Consider the following 22693-nt stretch of genomic DNA (forward strand, 5'->3'; position numbering starts at 1 on the left):
GTTTATTTCACTCACATAACTTTGACAAAAGAATCTTATTCTAGAACAACCCTCTTCCTAGACGGACGGGGTACGGACTAGTCATATTCTCCCGCGGAAACCTACCCTATACCCAAAGTTCTCTGCCGAAGCAGACCAGGACGCATGCCCCCTGGGTTCCAGTCATATCCTCCCGGATTACTCGCGCTCATCAGGAGGACGGACCATGGGTTGAGACACTTCTTGTGTGAATAGACCATTTAGGGATGGTTCATGACTATTTGCGATGCGTGATCCGGGGAATGAAAGTTGGTCCACGAGCTTGACCATTCTTCCTTCATGCGGAAAACACATTACTCTAAAGAGTGATGAGACGATGGCTCCCATGCAATATATATAGTCTCGTCCAAGGAGTAGGTTATAATCCAAGGGTCCTTGAACGACCATCACGTTCATTTGAACGGTCTTCCCTTTCAATGTTATGGGCACATTGGGGAGGATCCCTAAAGGTCGACTGGTTCCTTTATCAAAGCCTGATAGATTTCTCATTTCAGGCAAAAGCGCTGGCGAACCAAGCGCTTTCCAAGCAATAGAGGAAAGGATACTCACAGATGCCCCTTCATCAATAACTGTGCAAGCCATTACCATTCTGTATATTTGGACAATAATTCTGAATGGTATGCTAGCTGGCAAGCGGGGTCTACCTAGTTGGTTCCAGTCAAAGGACACAACCAGGTTGCTTGGTGGTGGGACCGAATAGACGGCCGGATATCGCTCTGATGAACTTCCTTCCTGTGATAAAGGAATGGTGGCATTGCCCCCTTGATCATCAGATTCAGTGCTGATGAAGAGAATTTGGACGGTGTCGTCTTTATTCTCCTCTGTGATGGTGTCATTCGAAGATAGAGCCTCTGAAGGCAAAACCGGGTCAACTGCCGTTTCAACCTTTAGACTTTCATCAGGTATGGATTCAGACGGTTCACCTTCAATGACTGGCGCTTCGGCTGACCACTTGAGCAGGCCAGCCGGGTTCTCAACTAGCGAAGGATTTGGCAGGAGTTTTTGATATCCAGGAGGAAGTTGCGCTCGTAAAATCGGGCGATCTTCCAGAACTCTTTTTGCCTCGTCTAAGAAGGGACAACGGTGGATGGCGTGATCGCCTTCACACAGTTTGCAGGGAAATCTAGCGTTCCCTCTTTGTCTAGTGGCTTCACTTCCACTAGTTGACGGTGAGCAGTCAACATGGCTATCAGAGGTCGATGCTACCGAATTGTGCAAACGGGGAGACCAGTCCCTTAGTATCCGAGGGATACAGGGACAATCTCTGTGGAAGTGGTCTCCCTTGCATATGACGCATGGCGATTTAGGACTTGCCAGTGCTGTGTGTGGATTTTTGTCAGACGACACTTGTTTGCCCCCAGTCGCCTTTGGCTCCTTCTTCTTCTTTTCTTTCTTCTTCTTCTCCTTCTTATCCTTAGGAACTCGGTTTTTTGCTTCACCAGTTCTGTCAAGCGAAGAGGAAGGAGGAGAGGAGGAATTAGAAGTCGAAGGCTGGTGGGCAACTCTGGTCTGGTCTAACTGTTGACTCGACTATTCAGGAATGGTGGTGTTCTGAATGACATTGGTTGAAAAGAGCCAGACTGGTAGGCCAATTGTCAGTCCTGGAAGCGACAATGTGGCCATGTGGGGCGCACCAACATCTCCTCAAGAGGAGAAAGGACTAGGATTTCCATCAAGGGGAATTCCTTGGTTAGTGTGCTCCATCTTTTCAACCCAAAGATCAACATGGGAATAAAGGGTGATTGTTCCGTTTAAAATAAATTTTTAACGATGCTTTAGACACAACTTGCTTTTTCAGTTTTAAAGAGTCGAGAAAAAGCTAAAGATGACTCTAGTCTCCTTCGATGTTTTAACGAGCCCGAAGTGACAAATGCTCGGATGGAATTTTTCTGTTATAGAGTCTGAAAAAGGCCAAAAGAAACTGCTCTGGAGTTCTAGGCAGAGGGTGTGCCAAACTTTTCGCAAAACCGCAGAATACTTTTTAAGGTACGGGCGGTCGATCTTCGTGAATGTTGTGTTCACTGCATTGCGATCAGTAGGGCGGCCGACACGACTTCCTAAGGATAAAGGATATATGCCTATAGGGGTCTCCCAATATATACGCGACGGTACGTGGGAGCACAATCCGTACTAGCGCTATCGTCCCTCAGGAGGAATCACCCACCTTCCACGAGATCGACAGTCACTAGGCTTAACGACGCCGGAACACATCTCTAGCCTAGACCTCTATGTTGTGCGTTATGTTGCAAAGCATTGTTAGGTTCATTTAGTTTATTTTAAGTTGATCTTTTTAGAAGTTTGCCTTTCAAGGTTCACCATGAGATGTATGATACAAATTCCTAAATGCAGTCTAAAGATGATAAGCAAGCTTTATATCTTTTCAACTTTGAAAATCCTAGCTACTAAGGGAAAAGAAAGACACCATCTTTTCTCAAAGAGCAATCAGCACACTCTAATGCACTGTTCCTAAATCAAGCATGCAAACTTATCAAAATGCAAATGCACAATGCAGGTGTTTGTTTTCCGCTTTCTTAGTATTGATGCCTACAAAGAAAGCTTTTTGTACAACTTTGAATTTGCTTTTAGATGACAGATATAAACAAGTTTACTTTTTTCGAAATCAACAAGGGTAGAAGAGATTACAACACTTTGCAATTTTCGAAATGAACAGCTTGTTTCGACACTTAAAAGAGACAAACTCAAACCAATAAGCAAAAGTAAATGTATAATCAACTGTAAACAGCCAATGAACTCTCTCCTAAGATCACAATCAACAGATCTGAATCAAGGGCTACAGGATGATTATTTCACTCATGCAAAGGAAAACTGTAAATGATGCCACAAACACATAAAAACACTCACAGTCTTTTTGTACAAAAGGAGGCGGAATTTAAGCAGAGAAAAGGAGTTATCAGACTGGTACCTATGCTGGTTACAGGCTACAAAAAACAGAGATCAAAACAGGGCAACAGAGAGCAGAGAACCCCAGCTACACAAGGCAAGACTGGTTCAGCGCAACCTCAACACTGTGGTTTTGACATTCAACGCAGGTAGCCTTCACGGGAACTGCGTTGAAATGCAGAATGCCTTCACAGCAGTTGCACTGAAGGAGAAACTCTCGTTTCTCACAGGTTCTGGGTCACAGATTGCTCAATAATCAACGGTTTCAGGCCAAATCAGAAACACAAGCAAGGTATAATCAAAGGGATGCTTTGAGAGGGTACTAAGATCTATCACAAAGGATCATCAAATCATTTGTGAGTCCATTGTTCAGATCATAGACAAAATCCAGTGAAGGATCAAGGCAGCAACTGTCTACTTTGCAACTGAGAATAGCAGAAGCAGTTCGATTGTTGTTGTTGAGTCTATGAGGTAAACAATGATAGAAACACAAATAAAATGACTAAAACAAATGTCCCCAGTGGAGTCGCCAATTTGTTGTGGGGAAAAATGCCTATGCAGGACGATCCTATCCACCTAAGGTGTGACAGTGCCTTAGCAACAAACAGAGACAGCTATTCTGGTTTCTTCCTTTATGAAATGTGAAAGAGGAGAGATCAATGGACTTACCGGTGTCTTCTATTTGTCCCTCGATCCAGATCCTCTTCTCTTTGGGTGTTCACAGCTACTTGCCTTCTCGCTCGTCCAAGAGAACAGCTACTTGATTCCTGCGAGATAACAAGAGAACAACTACTTGTGACAAGAGAACAGCTACTTGTGACAAGAGAAGAACACAACACAAAGGCAAATATTCATATTCATAAATGATTGAGGATTAGAAGTAAATCAAATACACTAATGCAATCATACATCAAAGATACATCAGTATATAGGAGAGAACCAAGATAGCTTTATTGATAAATAACAAGGTTCAGGAAGAGATACAACCCAGAGGGCTCCAATCCAACATCTCCTTCCCAGCAGAATGGAATTCCTATCTTCACCTCCCTTCAAAGCATTAAGCACCCAATGATTCCAATCTCAAACCAACAGCAATTCTTTGCAATAACAAAATTCCAGCCTCTGGATCTCATGGAGGAGAGATCCATATATAGATGTTTGGAGAGAGGATGAGTCAGCTTGAGATCTGACTAGTGTCCTCTCCCTCTGTTAGTTCTTGAGTCCACTTGGAGGTTCTTGCTTCCACTTGGAGATTTGGAACCTCTTACTCATCACTAGTCGAATTCCCTGAGGCAAGTGTCATTTTGGAAGCTTCCTGGGTTTTGACACCTTGAGGAATGAGCCTGCCACATGTCCAATCTCGCTCAGCGCAGGTAGCGAGTGTTGGAGTTGACATTCAGCGCAGGTAGTCAGTGTAGCCATTGACATTCAGTGCAGATGGTCAGTGGAGCAGTTGACATGATCCTGAATTGACTTGTTTTTGAGCAGTTTCAGGTGGAGAACTTCTGTGAATTGCTGTGGTTTGTTAGCCTTGTTCCTCTAGGGGTAGGAACAACATGTTTATGGACTTTGGATCCCTTAGATTATGGACATTTCATGCTCAATGCTGTAAGGCACAAAAATGTCTATAACAACAATATATATATATATATCTATATATATATATATATATATATATATATATATATATATATATATATATATATATATATATATATCTATATATATCTATATATATATGGATTATATATATATATATATATATATATATATATATATATATAATCCATATTAACAAGAAATTAAATGATTAAAATTTTATAAATTTAAAAAAATTGATATTTTAAATATTTTTAGATAAGAGAAAAAAATTATATATATATATATATATATATATATATATATATATATATATATATATATATATATATATATATATATATATATATATATAATTAGACGAACAAAGCCAATTATACTCGGATCATAGGATCTCATATTTTATGTTTTATTTTACTTGGGTGAAAAATTACTATAATTTGTTTTTTTATAACATTTTTTTCAATATTATATGTATTTTTCAATGTTCTTTTTACAAGTGGGAAACATATTTTTCAAAATTCCATTAAAACTATTTGTATAATTATTATTTTTATTACATTTTTTTCAATAATTTATAAAAGTCATAAAAACATTATTTTTTTAGATTATTGAAAAGAATGTAATAAAAATAATAATGATGCAAATATTTTTAATGGAATTCTGAAAAATACGTTTTCCGCGTGTAAAAAGAACATTGAAAAATACATATAATATTAAAAAAAAATTTAAAAAAATTAACTATAATAATTTTATAATTGACCTTCCCATGCTTCGTCCAATAACACATAACCGCAACAATTGGTAATTTTTGCGTACAATCCAACAAAACACAAGCCAGCTAGTTAGCTAAGCTGTCATGCTCCCGTACAACAGCAAATTCACAGAACGGTGTGGAGATGGAAATACTAAAATCATTACATCACCAAATTCACGGAATGGTGTGGAGATGGAAATACTAAAATCATTATGTAACATCCAACTGAATAGAATCCACCAACCTAGCTGAGTTGTCATGCTCCCAGCCAATTATGTAACATCCAACTGAATAGAATCACTCTCGTGACTGGATATTGAAACGGGGCTTTTCAAGACGACAGATTAGGGTAAGTGCATCTTGAAACGGGTTTTTCGAGAGGATGGATTAGGTTCAGGAAGAAATAAAGCCTCACTCTTACCATCATAACTATGCATCACAAGAAAACATTTAAATCTCAATAGGAAATCAAATAGATGTTACACATTCATAAGCATCATTACTATTTCATGTAATAAAATTTACATTGAAAAATTATTCCCCAAAATCACTTATCTTATTTAATTCAATGTTTCTTGAAACCAATAAATGGTGAGACATTTTCCACCCAACCCATAGGCTTAACTATGTGATTATGTCTCTTTCAATTGGTCACTCCCTAGCTAGACCATGAAGTCATAAGGGAAACTTTCACTTATTCAATCAAAGGTAGAAGTATAAAAGGTACTCTCCTTCATAATTAGAAAAACAACAAGATTTCCCTTCAATCACTTTGAGAAAAAGTCATCTACACATATATGGGTGGTTTCTCAATTGACTTTCATAGCATAAGGGATTCCCTTCGCTCACCTAGCAATCCATCAATGACATCCCTTCTCAATTCCTTAGTGATTTTTCCAACAACCACCCAAAAACGTAGCTCTGTATTGTAGCTTGGATTTAGGGCACTTGTGTTTTATTTCCTCATTTCAATAATTGATTTAAGGACCCCTTACATTTTATCATCCCCCAAAAATGTTTGGCACAAAATTTCATCCATATTTGGTCTCCCCACCCATTCCTGTGTAACACACACTCTCTTCATGTCCCCACACATCATTCTTTTCCCTCTGCATGTATGTATGTATGTACGTATGTATGTATGTATGGCCCTCCTATTACTCATCTGACAATCAAGGAAAATATGGCTTGGAAACCATATCCATAGAGAAAACTAATATTCAAAATCCCATTCCATAGATATAGCAAAGGCCTAAACCCAATTAATTGTAAACAATTCCTCACATTAACTAGTGGCATATCCTAAGGCATACAACCTAGGTATAACCACTCACACAATAATAATTTCCAAGAAGTTCAATTTCCCTTTCCTTATTAAATTCCATTACAATTGGGTTTTTAATTTTCATTAAGGGTTAACATCTCAAGGTTCTCTTTGTATCATTAAAATTCTTATTTAACACATAGGGACTAGTTGAATAGAGTCTTACTGGGCATTATATTGCATAGAATTTTGTATGCATTTCACAACATGATTTACATTTTCCTAATTATAGAAATAACTACTCCTCCTCAAGGGATTTCAAGTGAGCCAAGAAGTCCAACTGCTCCATAATTGGCAAAACATGGGTGAGACACATCACTCATTGGAATTTTGATAAATATACGGGCTTCAAACCCATTAAAAATAAGGTAATGAGGGCATATTTAAGTCCTACATCTCAAATAACACATAATTCATAAAATTTATTATCAATTGATAAAATATCACATATATCTTTAAGTTATGACAACTCAAATACATTCTTCTATTCCTTTGATAATTATGAGTTCTTCTTCATAGTAGCTCCAACACTAGTTATAGTCCCTAGTCGTCCTCGTGATACAATTACAAGGTAGACCTCTATGTCTTATTATCCATATTCTAAATGGATCTCTGGTCAAGAGATACATCTTCCCAACATGAATGACAAATAATATGTTATTTGGAAGGTTGTAAAAATCCCAATTAGGTCATCCAAAGAATTTTACAATTCCTCAAGTTCCTTAGTGATGTAATTCATTCATTTATTTCATATGTTTTGTGAGGAATTTCCTCACTTAAAATTCATCTTAAAAACATGGCTATTTCTCTTGCATTAAGTTCATATTTCCAATTAGATAGCTTTCCCATGAGAGATGTGCAAGGCTTCCTTTGCCTAACTAGTTCAAGCAAAACCTTCATGATTAAGACTTACTAGGAGTCTTCCTTTTCAAGCCAACCAATCATGGTTGTTCAAACGGCTTAGGGGTAGTCTTCCCCTACACTTCTAAACACAAAATTTCCTTTCATGAGGCTTATTCCAACCTTGCCATCAAATATATCTAATATTAAATATTTTCTATGAGTCTTATGCTCATTAAATCTATGGATACAACCACACCTATGCATCACAAGAACACATTTAAATTCCAATAGGAAATCAAATAGATGTTACACAACCATAAACACCATTTCTATTTCATGTAAAAATTGCAAAATTATTTCACCAAAAGTGTTCATCTGATTTCATCCAAAATTGGCTTGCAACTAATCAAGGGTTAGCCATTTTCTACCCAACCATAGGCTCAACTATGTGATTATTTCTCTTGAATTTTTCATCCCTCGCCCCCTCCCTCCCTCTCCCCATCCCCCCATCACTCGCTCCCTCGATGCCACTCCCTATCCCCCCTTTGTACCTCTCTCCCTCTCTCCCTCTATACCCCCTCTCTCACTTGTTCCCTCCATATTTCTATCTCCACTCCCTCCCTCTTTCTCTTTCTCCCCCTTCCTCCATCTCCCCTCCTCTCCCCCTCCATACCTCCCTCCCTCCTCTCCTCTTTTCTCTTTCTGAGTCATCCTCTCTCTCTCTCTCTCTCTCTCTCTCTCTCTCTCTCTCTCTCTCCTCCCATATCTCTCTCTCTCTTCCTCCCTTGCTCCCTCCTCCCATATCTCTCTCTCTCTCCCCCCTCCCGCCCCTTGCTTCCTCTCCCCCTTGCTCCTTTCTCCCATCTATCTCTCTCTCTCCCTCCCCTTTTCTCCCTCCTCCTCCTCCTCCTCCTCTTTCTCTCTCTCTCTCTCTCTCACCCCTTTGCTCCCTCCCATCTCTCTCTATCTCCCCCTTGCTCCCTCCTCCCATATCTCTATCTCTCTACACCTTGCTCCCTCCTCCCATCTCTCTCTCCCTCCCTCTCCCTCTTTCCCTCCATCCCTCCCTCCCTCTCTTTCCCCCCCACCCCCCTCTCACCCTCCGTTCCTCTCTCTCTCTCTCCCTTGCTCCCTCCTCCCATCTCTCTCTCTCTACTTCCCCTTTGCTCCCTCTCCCCCTTGCTCCTTCCTTCCATCTCCCTCTCTCCCACCCTCTCTCTCCTTACCTCTCTCTCTCTGAGCTCCCTTACTCCCTCCTCCCATCTCTCTCTCTCTCTCTCTCTCTCCCCCTTGCTTCTTCATCCCATCTCTCTCTCTCTCTCTCCCTTGCTCCTTCCTCCCATCTCTCTCTCTCTCTCTCCCTCCCTCTCGCCATCTCTCTCTCCCTCCCCCTCTCCCTCTTCCTCTCCTCCCTCTCTCTCTCTCTCTCTCTCTCTCTCTCTCTCTCTCTCTCTCTCTCTCTCTCTCCCTCTCTCTCTCTCTCCTTGTTGTTTCTCTCTCTCTCTCTCTCAACCACCCCTTGATCCCTCCTCCCATCTCCCTCGCCCTCTTCCTCTATCTCTCCCTATCTCCCCCTCTCACCCTTTCTCTCTCTCTCCCTCTCCCTCTTCGCCCCCCCCCCCTCTCTTTCTCTCTCTCCCTCCCTCTCCCTCTCCCCCTCTCCCTCCAGCTCCCTCTCTCTGCCTCTCCCTGCCCCTCTCTCCCTATGCTTCCTTCTCTCTCTCTCTCTCTCTCTCTCTCTCTCTCTCTCTCTCATTCCCTCCCTCTCTATCCCTCTCTCTCTTTCCCCCCTTGCTCCCTCTCACCCTCTCTCTCGCCCCCCTTGCTCCCTCTATCCCTCTCCCTCTCCCTCTCCGCCCCCTCTATCCCTCTCCCTCTCTCTCTCTCCCCCTTGCTCCTTCCTCCCATCTATCTCTCTCTGTTAAGTTTAGGTATGTTCTATGCTAGAGCAATTTATTTAAATTTTCACAGTTAGCAATCACATCAACATTACAATAAACTGCAGATAGAACATAAATATAAAATCGCAGAAGACAAGCCAAGACAAGAGGACACAAGATATGGCGCGAGCCAGGGACAAACCCCACAATGTGTGGGGAAACCCTTGATCAATTCTTCTTTTATCTTCAAAGTTCAGTAGAGAAAGAGAGAGAGACTACATTTCCAACATAAGTCAACACTTTGACTGGTCTAGATCTGAGCATAGATCATCTTCTATAATGATGAGATCAGTTGAAGACATTCCACTTCAACTGATTCTCCAAGGTGACAACTTCACCTATCGTAATGCTGCCTTTCGTCCATTTGCTCCACATAACTGTGTGACACCATCCTGTACTGTCACATGTGTTGAACCTTGATGACTGAGCTCATCATGCTGCTCATTATTTATCATGCCCATTGTTTCATTCATCAGTATGTTGCCCTTGCTAATGTGCCCATCATGCATCATCATGATGCCCTTGCTAATGTGCATCATTCATGCATCATAATCTGCCCTTACTAATGTGCATCATTCATGCATCATCATCTGCCCTTACTAATGTGCATCATTCATGCATCATCATCTGCCCTTACTAATGTGCATCATTCATCACGCCTTCCGCTGAGATCATCATGCTGCACATTCACTAAGATATGAGAGTTATATCAAGATCAACTAATGATCCTATAACTGTCATAAGACTGCAACGAGATATATTATGAAATTATAGTGATCTACCATGTTGTTTCAAACCCTAACCACTGCTGGCCATTATGTTGAGACAACTACAAGATACCACTTGGATCTTCATTAATGGCATGCCAAGATTGTAACGCTGCTTCAGTGATGACAAAGATCTGAGACTATAACCAGACAGTGAGGAGGCCAAAACTTCATGACCATTATAAAGAGACTGCGTATAACTGTCTTTATGATCTGCGTGTAGGTGCGTTCATGAACAGTGTTCTCGATGACTGCGTATGGACCTGCGCTGTAGTAGTGGCAGATGTTGACTATAAAGAGACTGCGTATAACTGTCTTTACAGTGTTCTCGATGACTGCGTATGGACCTGTGCTGTAGTAGTGGCAGATGTTGACTATAAAGAGACTGCGTATAACTGTCTTTATGATTTGCATATAAGAAGTCTTCATGATCTCTTAATTATTCCCCTGCCTCTTGTTCCCAGTACAAGTGCAGCGGGCTTGATTCTTTCAGCTTCACGGCAAATTGCCTTGCCTACGTCACCCTCCATAATCCTAGCTTCTGTTTGTACCATGGCAACTTCATATGCTTCTATTGCAAGTCTTTCCATTAGAGCTTGTGTGGCTGCAAACAGCACCTCGTCATCCGCATTGGAAACAACGTGAACAAGATGGAGTGTATCAGCCATGCGACAGAGATGTACAATGGCCCAATCAAATGCATGTTTGCTAAGAGGCCCGTGATCTACACTGACCATAATGTTATGCCTTGTCTTCTTTCTCCTGTCTCTCTTTCTAGTTCTGGCTCCAGCTGCTTCTTAAAGGGGGCTGGCAGATTTACATCTTTCCATCGATGCTCCTCAATCTCCATACTTGTTTCCATACTCGCCTGTAAATACTTCACCCCTGATTGAATTGAATTGCAAGAGTTTTTAGATCACCGATATGACGAGCTCTTTCAGGTATCTTTTCCCTTTTGATCAGACTCTAAACAAATATATACAGATGGGAGAGATCTCCACGTTCCGTAATAGGTTTCCATGAACAGCGTAAGAATGTCTTCCCTTACTGTGGTTAGGAGACTCCATTATAGGACAACGTTCAGAAGTGTTAGGGCTTCTTGAACAACATGTAGGCTAGGGCATCATCTGCATATAAGCTAGGGCACCATACATGGCCCAACGTACTCTTTAACGTTTCTCCTTCTCCAAAAACCCAAGACGTGGAGAGGACATCACTTAAAGAGTGTGTCTAAATGACATCAAATCCTCTTATATTTATACTAAAACGAGGGTGATGAATAGACATGTTGGTTGGGCTTCTAGAGCCTACATAAGAGCTGGTCAGCTTGATAATAATTACATAAACAAAATAAATTCATATCTCCATAAATACTTATCGGAATCGAATGATCTTTGGATCAATCCTACACCTCTCGACGAGAGGGATCCAATAAAAATATCAGTTTCCATAAATAAGCCGACCCACATGGAGTTTGGCCCTAGTTGCCAATTTAACACTCCCTCCCAACTAGGGAGAACTCCATCCATTGATCCATAAGTCTGATTGTACTATCTCTGCCATCAGTGCCTTGCACTGTTCTGCCCAACTCTGCATAGCCCTGTTGGCTCTGCTCTACTCTGATGGCTCTGGTAGCTCTGCTCTGCTCAGCTCTGCTAGCTCTGCTAGCTCTGCTCTGCTCAGCTCTGCTCAGCACTGCTGGTTCTGCTAGCTCTACTCTGCTGGCTCTGCTGAATTATGAAGAAGAAGAATTGATCGAGAATGTCTCATACCATTCTCCACTGATCCGAAGTCAGACTCAGAGTGCGTACCACTGGTCCCAAACCAGTCTCAACTGACCCAAAGTCAGCGTCATAGTATGTACCACTCTCACTGGTTCTAGACCAGTCCTGCAATGACACGAAGTCAGAATCGGAGTATGTACCACTGGTCCCAGACCAGTCTCAGCCGACCCGAAGTCAGCGTCATAGTATGTACAACTCCTACCACTGGTCCCATACCAGTACTATTGATCCCAGATCAATGGAGGACATCCTAGCGTAGGAAGTATGGTAGATACAACGATGCATCCATCGGTACTACTATGGTCCCTAACTTCATTTCCCTGCTCATTGATCAGATGAGAGGTACTTCCCATGAGTCCCAGACTGCATGGGTAGGATGCCTCGACAGGAGAACTTAATCAATCCTGTCCTCACAGGAGAACACATCAATCTTGCTACAATCGCCATGGAGAACACATCAATCCAGGCCTCAGAGGAGAACACATCAATCCTGCTACAATCGCCATGGAGAACACATCAATCCAGGCCTCACAGGAGAACTAATCATCCTGCTACACAAGAGAGCATATCATCTTGTCCCACAAGAGAGCGAATCATCTTGTTCCAGTACGCACCACCAAGGGAGGGTGAGTCACCCTGTGGTCGTATGTTGCTCCAATAGAACTGCAAGCCCCCCAGAGCTCCCAGAGCTCAATGTATGCAACATGCAGGACCCTTTTACAAAGGTCTCTCGATGACTCCAAGTCGTTCGGGAAAATCACAAATTTGATCTTTCCTTAGGGCTTTGTCCTGTACATCATCTTAGTGTGATGGAGCCTCCTTGATCATTGACTTACCATATTCCAGATAAGGCAGTATTTGATGTCTATCTGTTGGAGCAATTGTTGAATATGAGATTCCTCAATAATCGAATCCCACCTCTAGTTGTCACAGAGAATCACAGTGGTATTCATCATGTGTACAAACAGCTCACTGAAGAGTTTCAACAACTAGACTGCCTCACAGAAGGCCATGCTATCAGCAATGTATTCTGCTCAGAGTCACCGACTTCTGCTTCCTGCTCATCCAGGATATCGAGGCAGATTCCAAAGAGAAACAACACTGGGAAGTGCTCTAGTGATCCTCCATACTGCCTGCCCACTCATCATTCAAATAATCATGTCGTTTCATATTTCCGCCAGTGTAACTCAATCCATGAGAGATTGTGCCCCTGAAGATATCTCAGAAGTTTCTTGGTACCAATCCAGTGAGGCTCAACCAAATATGAGCTCACCATGATAACTGCAACACATATGTTCGAACGGAGGTTCTCCAAGAACATCAATGCGAATGAGTTTATGAAACTCAAAGGCATTTCCCAACTTTGGTCCGACATCATTACCATATAACTACTGAAAGGTAAGATCGTCAAGGCAGTCACAAGCTTGCAGCTTATCTTCCCACATTCTGAATCCAACTCCCTCTGTCTCCTATAAATGAGAGGGTTTGCACCTGTCAGACATAGGTGCTGGTATGAGAGGTTTATCATCCACAACCTTCGAGTAATGGTTTGGATCGGTTTCACTCCTAGTGAATCTTAGCTGCCTTAGACAGCTATCAATCCTCTCATACTATGCCCGAGGTGTTTTTCTTCAAGCCATAGAGGGCTTTCTTCCACCTGTATACATGAGATTCCTTGATCATGATTCTCAAACTCCTCGGGTTGTTCCAAACATGTGAACTTTCTGCATGAGGGGAATGGTCCCCTTATAATATTTTCCTTCGGTACATTTCAGACATGTACCTTCATGCTTCTTTTTGAATTCAGGCATCCTAGTCACCATCTGTCTCACAGACCTCCGGTGCTAAGTCAATGGACATGGTCCCCAGTGGACTTCCTGCAACTTGATACAACCCTGAACTCAAAAACATCTTTAAAAAAAACTATTTTCAAACACATACCTTTCATCAATAAGTGCCACCCTGTAACCTTTGACTCCCATTTCCGAGATGGACATCAGGTTCGATCAGGTACATAAAAGAGATTTTGGGGTTCCTTGCTTTCCTGGAAGAGTCGACCATTTCCTTGATGACCTGCATTACCAGTCATTCTTTTGATCATTGAAGATGTCCAAGAATGATTGTTATCTTCATCAAGAGATGTGTCTCTGCCATTCGAACACTCCTTCGCATAACGGCCGAACTTATTTCAACAAGGCATCCGCCTTTCCTTCCACCCTTAGATCCGAACTTCCCAATGAAGTGATCTTAAGATGGACCATCATAATCTTCCGCTGTGCCATTCTGATAACATTCTCTGCTTTGACTTCACCCTAGGTGAATTATGAGGAACCCATTGATCCTTCTGTCTTGTCCCAACTGTCTTCGGTGATTGCTCTTTCACTCTTTCTTGGGCATTGTCTTCACCTCAGCTTTGATACCATGTTAAGTTTAGGTATGTTCTATGCTAGAGCAATTTATTTAAATTTTCACAGTTAGCAATCACATCAACATTACAATAAACTGCAGATAGAACATAAATATAAAATCGCAGAAGACAAGCCAAGACAAGAGGACACAAGATATGGCGCGAGCCAGGGACAAACCCCACAATGTGTGGGGAAACCCTTGATCAATTCTTCTTTTATCTTCAAAGTTCAACAGAGAAAGAGAGAGAGAGTACATTTCCAACATAAGTCAACACTTTGACTTGTCTAGATCTGAGCATAGATCATCTTCTATAACGATGAGATCAGTTGAAGACATTCCGCTTCAACTGATTCTCCAAGGTGACGGCTTCACCTATCGTAGTGCTGCCTTTCGTCCATTTGCTGCACATAACTGTGTGACACCATCCTGTACTGTCACATGTGTTGAACCTTGATGACTGAGCTCATCATGCTGCTCATTATTTATCATGCCCATTGTTTCATTCATCAGTATGCTGCCCTTGCTAATGTGCCCATCATGCATCATCATGCTGCCCTTGCTAATGTGCATCATTCATGCATCATCATCTGCCCTTACTAATGTGCATCATTCATGCATCATCATCTGCCCTTACTAATGTGCATCATTCATCATGCCTTCCGCTGAGATCATCATGCTGCACATTCACTGAGATATGAGAGTTATATCGAGATCAAGTAATGATCCTATAACTGTCATAAGACTGCAACGAGATATATTATGAAATCATAGTGATCTGCCCTGTTGTTTCAAACCCTAACCACTGCTGGCCATTATGCTGAGACAACTACAAGATACCACTTGGATCTTCATTAATGGCATGCCAAGATTGTAATGCTGCTTCAGTGATGACAAAGATCTGAGACTATAACCAGACAGTGAGGAGGCAAAAACTTCATGACCATTATAAAGAGACTGCGTAACACTGTCTTTATGATCTGCATGTAGGTGTGTTCATGAATAGTCTTCTTGATGACTACTTATGGACCTGCGCTGTAGTAGTGGCAGATGTTGACTATAAAGAGACTACGTATAACTGTCTTTACAGTGTTCTCGATGACTGCGTATGGACCTGCGCTGTAGTAGTGGCAGATGTTGACTATAAAGAGACTGCGTATAACTATCTTTATGATTTGCATATAAGAAGTCTTCATGATCTCTTAATTATTCCCTTGCCTCTTCTTCCCAGTACAAGTGCAGCGGGCTTGATTCTTTTAGCTTCACGGCAAATTGCCTTGCCTACGTCACCCTCCATAATCCTAGCTTCTGTTTGTACCATGGCAACTTCATATGCTTCTATTGCAAGTCTTTCCATTAGAGATTGTGTGGCTGAAAACAGCACCTCGTCATCTGCATGGGAAACAACGTGAACAAGATGGAGTGTATCAGCCATGCGACAGAGATGTACAATGGCCCAATCAAATGCATGTTTGCTAAGAGGCCCGTGATCTACGCTGACCATAATGTTACGCCCTCGTCTTCTTTCTCCTGTCTCTCTTTCTAGTTCTGTCTCTAGCTACTTCTTAAAGGGGGCTGGCAGATTTACATCTTTCCACCGATGCTCCTCAATCTCCATACTTGTTTCCATACTCGCCTGTAAATACTTAACCCCTGATTGAATTGAATTGCAAGAGTTTTTAGATCACCAATATGACGAGCTCTTTCAGGTATCTTTTCCCTTTTGATCAGACTCTAAACGAATATATACAGATGGGAGAGATCTCCACGTTCCGTAATAGGTTTCCATGAATAGCGTAAGAATGTCTTCCCTTACTTCGGTTAGGAGACTCCTTTATAGGACAGCGTTCAGAAGTGTTAGGGCTTCTTGAATAGCATGTAGGCTAGGGTATCATCCGTATATAAGCTAGGGCATCATACTTGGCCCAGCGTACTCTTTAACGTTTCTCCTTCTCCAAAAACCCAAGACGTGGAGAGGACATCACTTAAAGAGTGTGTCTAAATGACATCAAATCCTCTTATATTTATACTAAAATGAGGGTGATGAATAGACACGTCGGTTGGGCTTCTAGAGCCTACATAAGAGCTAGTCGGCTTGATAATAATTACATAAACAAAATAAATTCATATCTCCATAAATACTTATCGGAATCGGATGATCTTTGGATCAATCCTACACCTCTCGACGAGAGGGATCCAATAAAAATATCAGCTACCATAAATAAGCCGACCCACATGGAGTTTGGCCCTAGTTTCCAATTTAACCCTCTCTCTCTCTCTCTCCCTCCCCTTTACTCTCTCCTCCTCCGCCTCCTCTCTCTCTCTCTCTTGCCCCCCTTGCTCCCTCTATCCCTCTCCCTCTCCCTCTCCTGCCCTGCTCTATCCCTCTCCCTCTCTCTCCCCCCCATGCTCCTTCCTCCCATCTATCTCTCTCTCTCTCCGCCCTTGCTTTGCTCTCTCCTCCTCCTCCTCTCTCTCTCTCTCTCTCCCCCTTGCTCCCTCCTCCCGTCTCTCTATCTCTCTACACCCTGCTCCCTCCTCCCATCTCTCTCTCCCTCCCTCTCCCTCTTTCCCTCCATCACTACCTCTCTCTCCCTCTCCCCATCCCTCCCTCTCTCCCCCCCCTCTCCCCCTATCTCCCCCCCCTCTCCCCCTCTCTCCCTCCCTCTCTCTTTACTTCCCCCTTGCTCTCTCTATTTCCCCTCTTGCTCCTTCCTTCCATCTCCCTCTCTCCCTCCCTCTCTCTCCTTACCTATCTCTCTCTGAGCTCCCTTACTCCCTCCTCCCATCTCTCTTTCTCTCTCTCTCTCTCTCTCTCCCCCTTGCTCCTTCCTCCCATCTCTCTCTATCTCTCTCTCTCTCCCACCTTGTTCTCTCTCTCTCTCTCTCCCCCTTGCTCCTTCCTCCCATCTCTCTCTATCTCTCTCTCTCTCCCTCCTCCTTTCCCTCTCCCTCTCTCTCCCTCTCTATCCCTCTCCCTCCCTCTCTCTCTCTCTCTCCCCTTGTTCCCTCTCTCTCTCTCTCCCTCCCCCTTTCCCTCTCCCTCTCTCCCTCCCCCTTTCCCTCTCCCTCTCTCTCCCTCTCTATCCCTCTCCCTCTCTCTCTCTCTCTCCCTCCCCCTCTCCCTCTCTCTCCCCCTTGCTCCCTCCTCCCATCTCTCTCTCTCTCTCTCTCTCTCTTGACTCCTCCCTTGATCCCTCCTCCCATCTCCCTCCCCCTCTTCCTCTATCTCTCCATATCTCCCCCTCTCACCCTTTCTCTCTCTCTCCCCCTCTCCCTCTTCCCCCCTCTCTTTCTCTCTCTCCCTCTCTCTCCCTCTCCCTCTCCCTCTCCCTCTCCCTCTCTCCCTATCCCTCCCTCCCTCTCTCCCTATCCCTCCCTCTCTCTCTCTCTCTCTCTCACATTCCCTCCCTCGCTATCCCTCTCCCTCTCGCCCCCCTTGCTCCCTCTCACCCTCTCTCTTTCTCTCTCTCCCTCTCCCTCCCTCTCTCTCTCCCCCTCTCCCTCCCTCTCCCCCTCCCCACCCCTCTCTCTCCCTCTCCCTCCCTCTCTCTCATTCCCTCCCTCTCTATCCCTCTCTCTCATTTTGTCCCTCCCACCCTCTCTCTCTCTCCCTCTCCCTCTCTATCCCTCTTTATCCCTCTCCCTCTTTCTCTCTCCCTCTCTCTCTCCCCCCCTTGATCCCTCCTCCCATCTCTCTCTCCCTCTCTTTCTCTCTTTCTCTCTCTCTCTCTCGACCCTCCCCTTGATCCCTCCTCCCATCTCCATCACCCTCTTCCTCTATCTCTCCCTATCTCCCCCTCTCACCCTTTCTCTCTCTCTCTCCATCCCGCCCTCTCTCGCTCTCCCTCTCCCTCTTCGCCTCCTCTCCCTTTCACTCCCTCCCTGCTGCCCTCCCTCCTCCTCTCTCCCTCTCCCTCCCTCTCTTCGCCTCCTCTCCCTTTCACTCCCTCCCTGCTGCCCTCCCTCCTCCTCTCTCCCTCTCCCCCTCTCCCTCATTCCCTCTCTCTCTATCCCTCTCCCCCTCTCTTTCTCTCTCTCCCTCCCTCTCCCTCTCCCCCTCTCCCTCCCGCTCCCCCTCCCTGCCCCTCTCTCCCTATCCCTCCCTCTCTCTCTCTCTCATTCCCTCCCTCTCTATCCCTCTCCCTCTTACCCTCTCCCTCTCACCCCCTTGCTCCCTCTCACCCTCTCCCTCTCTCTTTCCCTCCCCACCCCTCTCTCTCCCTCTCTCCCTCCCCACCCCTCTCTCTCCCTCTCCCTCTCTATCCCTCTTTATCCCTCTCCCTCTCTCTCTCCCCCTCTCTCTCCCCCTCTCTATCCCCCATTGATCCCTCCTCCCATCTCTCTCTCCCTCTCTTTCTCTCTTTCTCTCTCTCTCTCTCTCGAACCCCCCCCCCCCTTGATCCTTCCTCCCATCTCCCTCGCCCTCTTCCTCTATCTCTCCCTATCTCCCCCTCTCTCCCTTTCTCTCTCTCTCTCTCCATCCCACCTTCTCTCGTTCTCCATCTCTCTCTTCGCCCCCCTCCCTTTCTCTCCCTCCCTGCCACCCTCCCTCCTCCTCTCTCCCTCTCCCCCCTCTCTCCCCTTCTCTCTCATTCCCTCTCTCTCTATCCCTCTCCCTCTCCCTCTCTGCCCCCTTGCCCATTGCTCCCTCTCACTCTCTATCTCTCTCTCTCTACCTCTCCCTCTTCCCCCCCTTTCGTTCTCTCTCTGCCTCCCTCTCCCTCCCTCTCCGCTACCTCCCCCTCTCTCTCCCTCTCCCTCCCTTTCTCTCTCTCTCTCTCTCTCTCTCTCTCTCTCATTCACTCCCTCTCTATCCCTCTCCCTTTCTCTCCCACTCCCACCCTGTTTGCTCTCTCTCTCTCTCTCTCTACCTCCCTCACTCTCTCCCTTCCTCTCACACCCTCCCCCATTTCCCTCTCTCGCCCTCTCACCCCCCTTCTCTCTATCTCTCTCTCTCTCTCTCTCTCCCTCCCTCTCCCGCCCCCCTCTCTCCCTCTCCCCCCCTTCTCTCTATCTCTCTCTCTCTCTCTACCTCCCTTCCCCCCCCTCTCTCCCTCTCACACTCTCCCTCTCCCTCCCTTTCTCTCCCCTCTCGGTCTCCCTCTCTCTCCCTCACTCTCGGTCTCCCTCTCTCTCCCTCACTCTTGGTCTCCCTCTCTCTCCCTCCATCCCTCTCCATCTCCCCCCTCGCTCTCTCTCTCGCCCCCGTCCTCCCCCCTACCCCTCGCTCTCTCTCCCCCCCTCCTCGCTCGCTCTCTCTCTATCTCCCTCTCCTTCTCCCCTCTCTCTCCCTCCCCACTTCTCTCTCTGTCCCCCCTCTCTCTCCCTCTCAGACTCCCTCTCCCACTCCCCCTCTCTCCCTCTCCCTCCCTCTCTGCCTACCTCCCCCTCTCTCCCTCTCCCTCCCTTTCTCTCTCTCTCATTCCCTCCCTCTCTATCCCTCTCCCCTTCTCTCCCAATCTCACCCCCCTTTTCTCCCTCCCTCTCTCTCTCTCGCTCTCTATCTCCCTTGCTCTCTCCCTCCCTCTCGCACCCTCCCCCCCTTTCCTTCTCTCTCCCTCTGCCCCCCTTCTCTCTATCTCTCTCCCTCTCCCCCCCTTCTCTCTATCTCTCTCCCTCTCTCTCTCTCTCTCACACACACACACTCTTGCTCCCTCTCCCTCTCCCTCCCTTTCTCTCCCCTATCGGTCTCCGTCTCTCTCCCTCCATCCCTCTCCATCTCCCTCTCTCACCTCTCCCCCCTCCCTTTGCTCCCATGCTCTCTCTCTCTCTCGCCCTCTCTCTCTCTCTCTCTCTCTCTCTCCCTCTCCTTCCCCGCTCTCTCCCCCTCCCCCTTCTCTCTCCATCCCCCCTCTCTCTCCCTCTCCCCCTCTCTCCCCCCATCTCTCTCCCTTTATCGCTCCCTCTCTCTCTCTCCCTCCCACTCCCCCTCTCTCCCTCTCCCTCCCACTCCCCCTCTCTCCCTCTCCATCTCTTTCTCTCTCCCTCTCCCCTACTCTATCCCTCTCCCTCTCTCTATCCCTCTCACTCTCGCTCTCACTCTCCCTCTCTCTCTCTCTCCCCCTCACTCTCCCCCTCTCCCTCTCTCTCTCTCTCTCTCTCTCTCGCCTCTCCTTGCTCCCTCCTCCCACGTCCCTCTCTCTCCCCCCTTCTCTCTCCGTCCCCCCTCTCTCTCCCTCCCTGTCACCCCACATCTCTCTCTCTCTACATCCATCCATCTCCCCCCACTTTCCTCCTCCCTCCCTCTCTCCATCCCCCCCATCATTCTCTCTCTCTCACTAATAAAAAAATACAATAATTTTTTCACATAGGTAAAATAAAACATGTCTCTCTCTCACTAATAACAAAATACAATAATTTTTTCACATAGGTAAAATAAAACATTTCTCTCTCATAACAAAATACAATAATTTTTTCACATAGGTAAAATAAAACATCTCTCCCTCTCCCCCCTCTCTCTTACTAATATCTCTCTCACAACAAAATATAATAATTTTTTCGCATAGGTAAAATAAAGAATCTCTCTCTTAACAAAATATAATAATTTTTAGCATAGGTAAAATAAAGAATCTCTCTTTTAACAAAATATAATAATTTTTTCACATAGGCAAACTAAAACATTGGATCATATGATCGAGAGTATGATAAGCTCTCTCTAAGATAAGTAAAATAAAATATCTCTCTGGACAAAATATAATAGTTTTTCACATAGGTAAAATAAAACATTGGATCCTATGATAAGAGTTTAATGGCAGTTAATAAAGAGAAACAAAATTGTGAAGGTAAAATTTTAAAATGTCTTAAGAGTATGACCACTACCCAGAAATCAAACATCTAAACTAAAATCGATTCAAAGAAGGAACAACCTAAAATCTTAAAATAAAACTTTTTGCTTAAATTATATTTGATCAGAACTATTAAACCGTTTCTGCTTTAGTAATTCACCTTCATTTCCCTAATTCAGTAATTCACCTTTTCATCAGATCTATTAAACCATTTAAGTTTCAGTAATTCACCTTCATTTTCCCAATTCCTAAATCTACGCGAAGGATTGAGCTCTACAGTGGGAAAACTAAGTGTAAAACGCTCAATATATTCTGCGAAGCCCAGCTTTGTATTAGGGATGCTGATACATTTTTTAACTCACAAGTTTTGAATCTTATAAGTATATCGATATTTAAAGCAACAACACCGCAATCAAGCAGGTATTGAGAAGTAACTGCAAGGTACCTTAAAGCTACTTGCTCCATAGTTGTGCTCACTCCGTGGTTTGTCCTCTCTAAATGAGGAGTAAAGAAGCTGAAATAATCCAGAAAAAACAAAAAATCAATAAATTCCTAATACTAAAAGAGATTAGAGATTTAATAAATAAAATGAAAACAAGATCTGCCTCACCTCACCTCATTCCTCCATTGAGAAGTAGCTTGGAGATTGCATTGACCGATTTGATTTAGCTATAAAATAATACTGAAATACCTCTGCTGAGGAATTTTTCCTTCTCTTTTTCATGCATTGTGGCTCACAGACATAATTTCACACAAAAGGAATACATAGAAACAGAAATAATAATGACATATATACATGCAAACCCACTCAGAGACACAAGAACAAACAAACACGGAGACATGGAAACATAAGAACAGACAAACTCAAAGACATAAGAATAGACAAACACAGAGACCGGAAAAAGGGGAGCGCTCTCTTATAGTTTTAAATTGCTAGATGTTGTTAATAATTAGATTCACACAAATGTTTTAAATTCCTGTTTGATATGCACATGTACAATTGGATAAGTTTCTCCATATATAGTAACAGAGAACATTTTAATTAGTTTAACATGCTATTCCTGTTCGATATGCACATGTACAATTGGATAAGTTGCCCCATATATAGTAACTGAGAACATTTTAATTAGTTTAACATTCCTTGTAGCATGTTGGGAAAAATCTGAGGGTGAATCCAGCAAATTTTTGTGAAAACTTTTCATCAATTTGCACTTGGTCTTTAAACCCATTAGAAATCCTAGTAGTGCCAAAATATTACAAAACAGGTTTCTGTCTATTTTTATAATGGTCTCACAGATATCTATCTGTTTGTCCTGAAATGCCCCCAAGCCTCAGTGGTCTAATAGATGACAAAACTGTTTTCTAACTGTTTGTTTGTTTTGCCTTGTTAGGTTTCAAATTGGGTGGAAATTTGCACTTAAACCCATTACAAAATCTCCCAAAAATTACAAAGCCTAATACATATTTTTGTTTATGTTCGTTTGTCCACTCATTGTAAAAGCTTTTTTTCTTCCTAGGAAAAAAATAAAACTATTTTTCATTAAA

At 43.9% G+C, this 22693-nt stretch overlaps 1 protein-coding gene and 1 pseudogene across 1 annotated transcript; both read right to left on the minus strand.

Annotated features, from left to right (window-relative positions):
* Positions 1-10595: 10595 nt before the first annotated feature.
* On the minus strand, positions 10596-11120 carry LOC149261935 (uncharacterized; annotated as a pseudogene).
* A 4432-nt stretch (positions 11121-15552) lies between these two features.
* Positions 15553-15864, minus strand: LOC149261936 (uncharacterized). Its single transcript, XM_089372380.1, has one exon. The coding sequence runs from the start codon at positions 15862-15864 to the stop codon at positions 15553-15555; it is 312 nt and encodes a 103-aa protein (XP_089228506.1).
* Positions 15865-22693: the final 6829 nt, after the last annotated feature.

The sequence above is a fragment of the Pinus tabuliformis genome, chromosome 6 (assembly GCF_031772625.1).
Source record: "Pinus tabuliformis cultivar Carrire ecotype Pingquan chromosome 6, CPIR1, whole genome shotgun sequence".
Lineage (NCBI taxonomy): Eukaryota > Viridiplantae > Streptophyta > Pinopsida > Pinales > Pinaceae > Pinus > Pinus tabuliformis.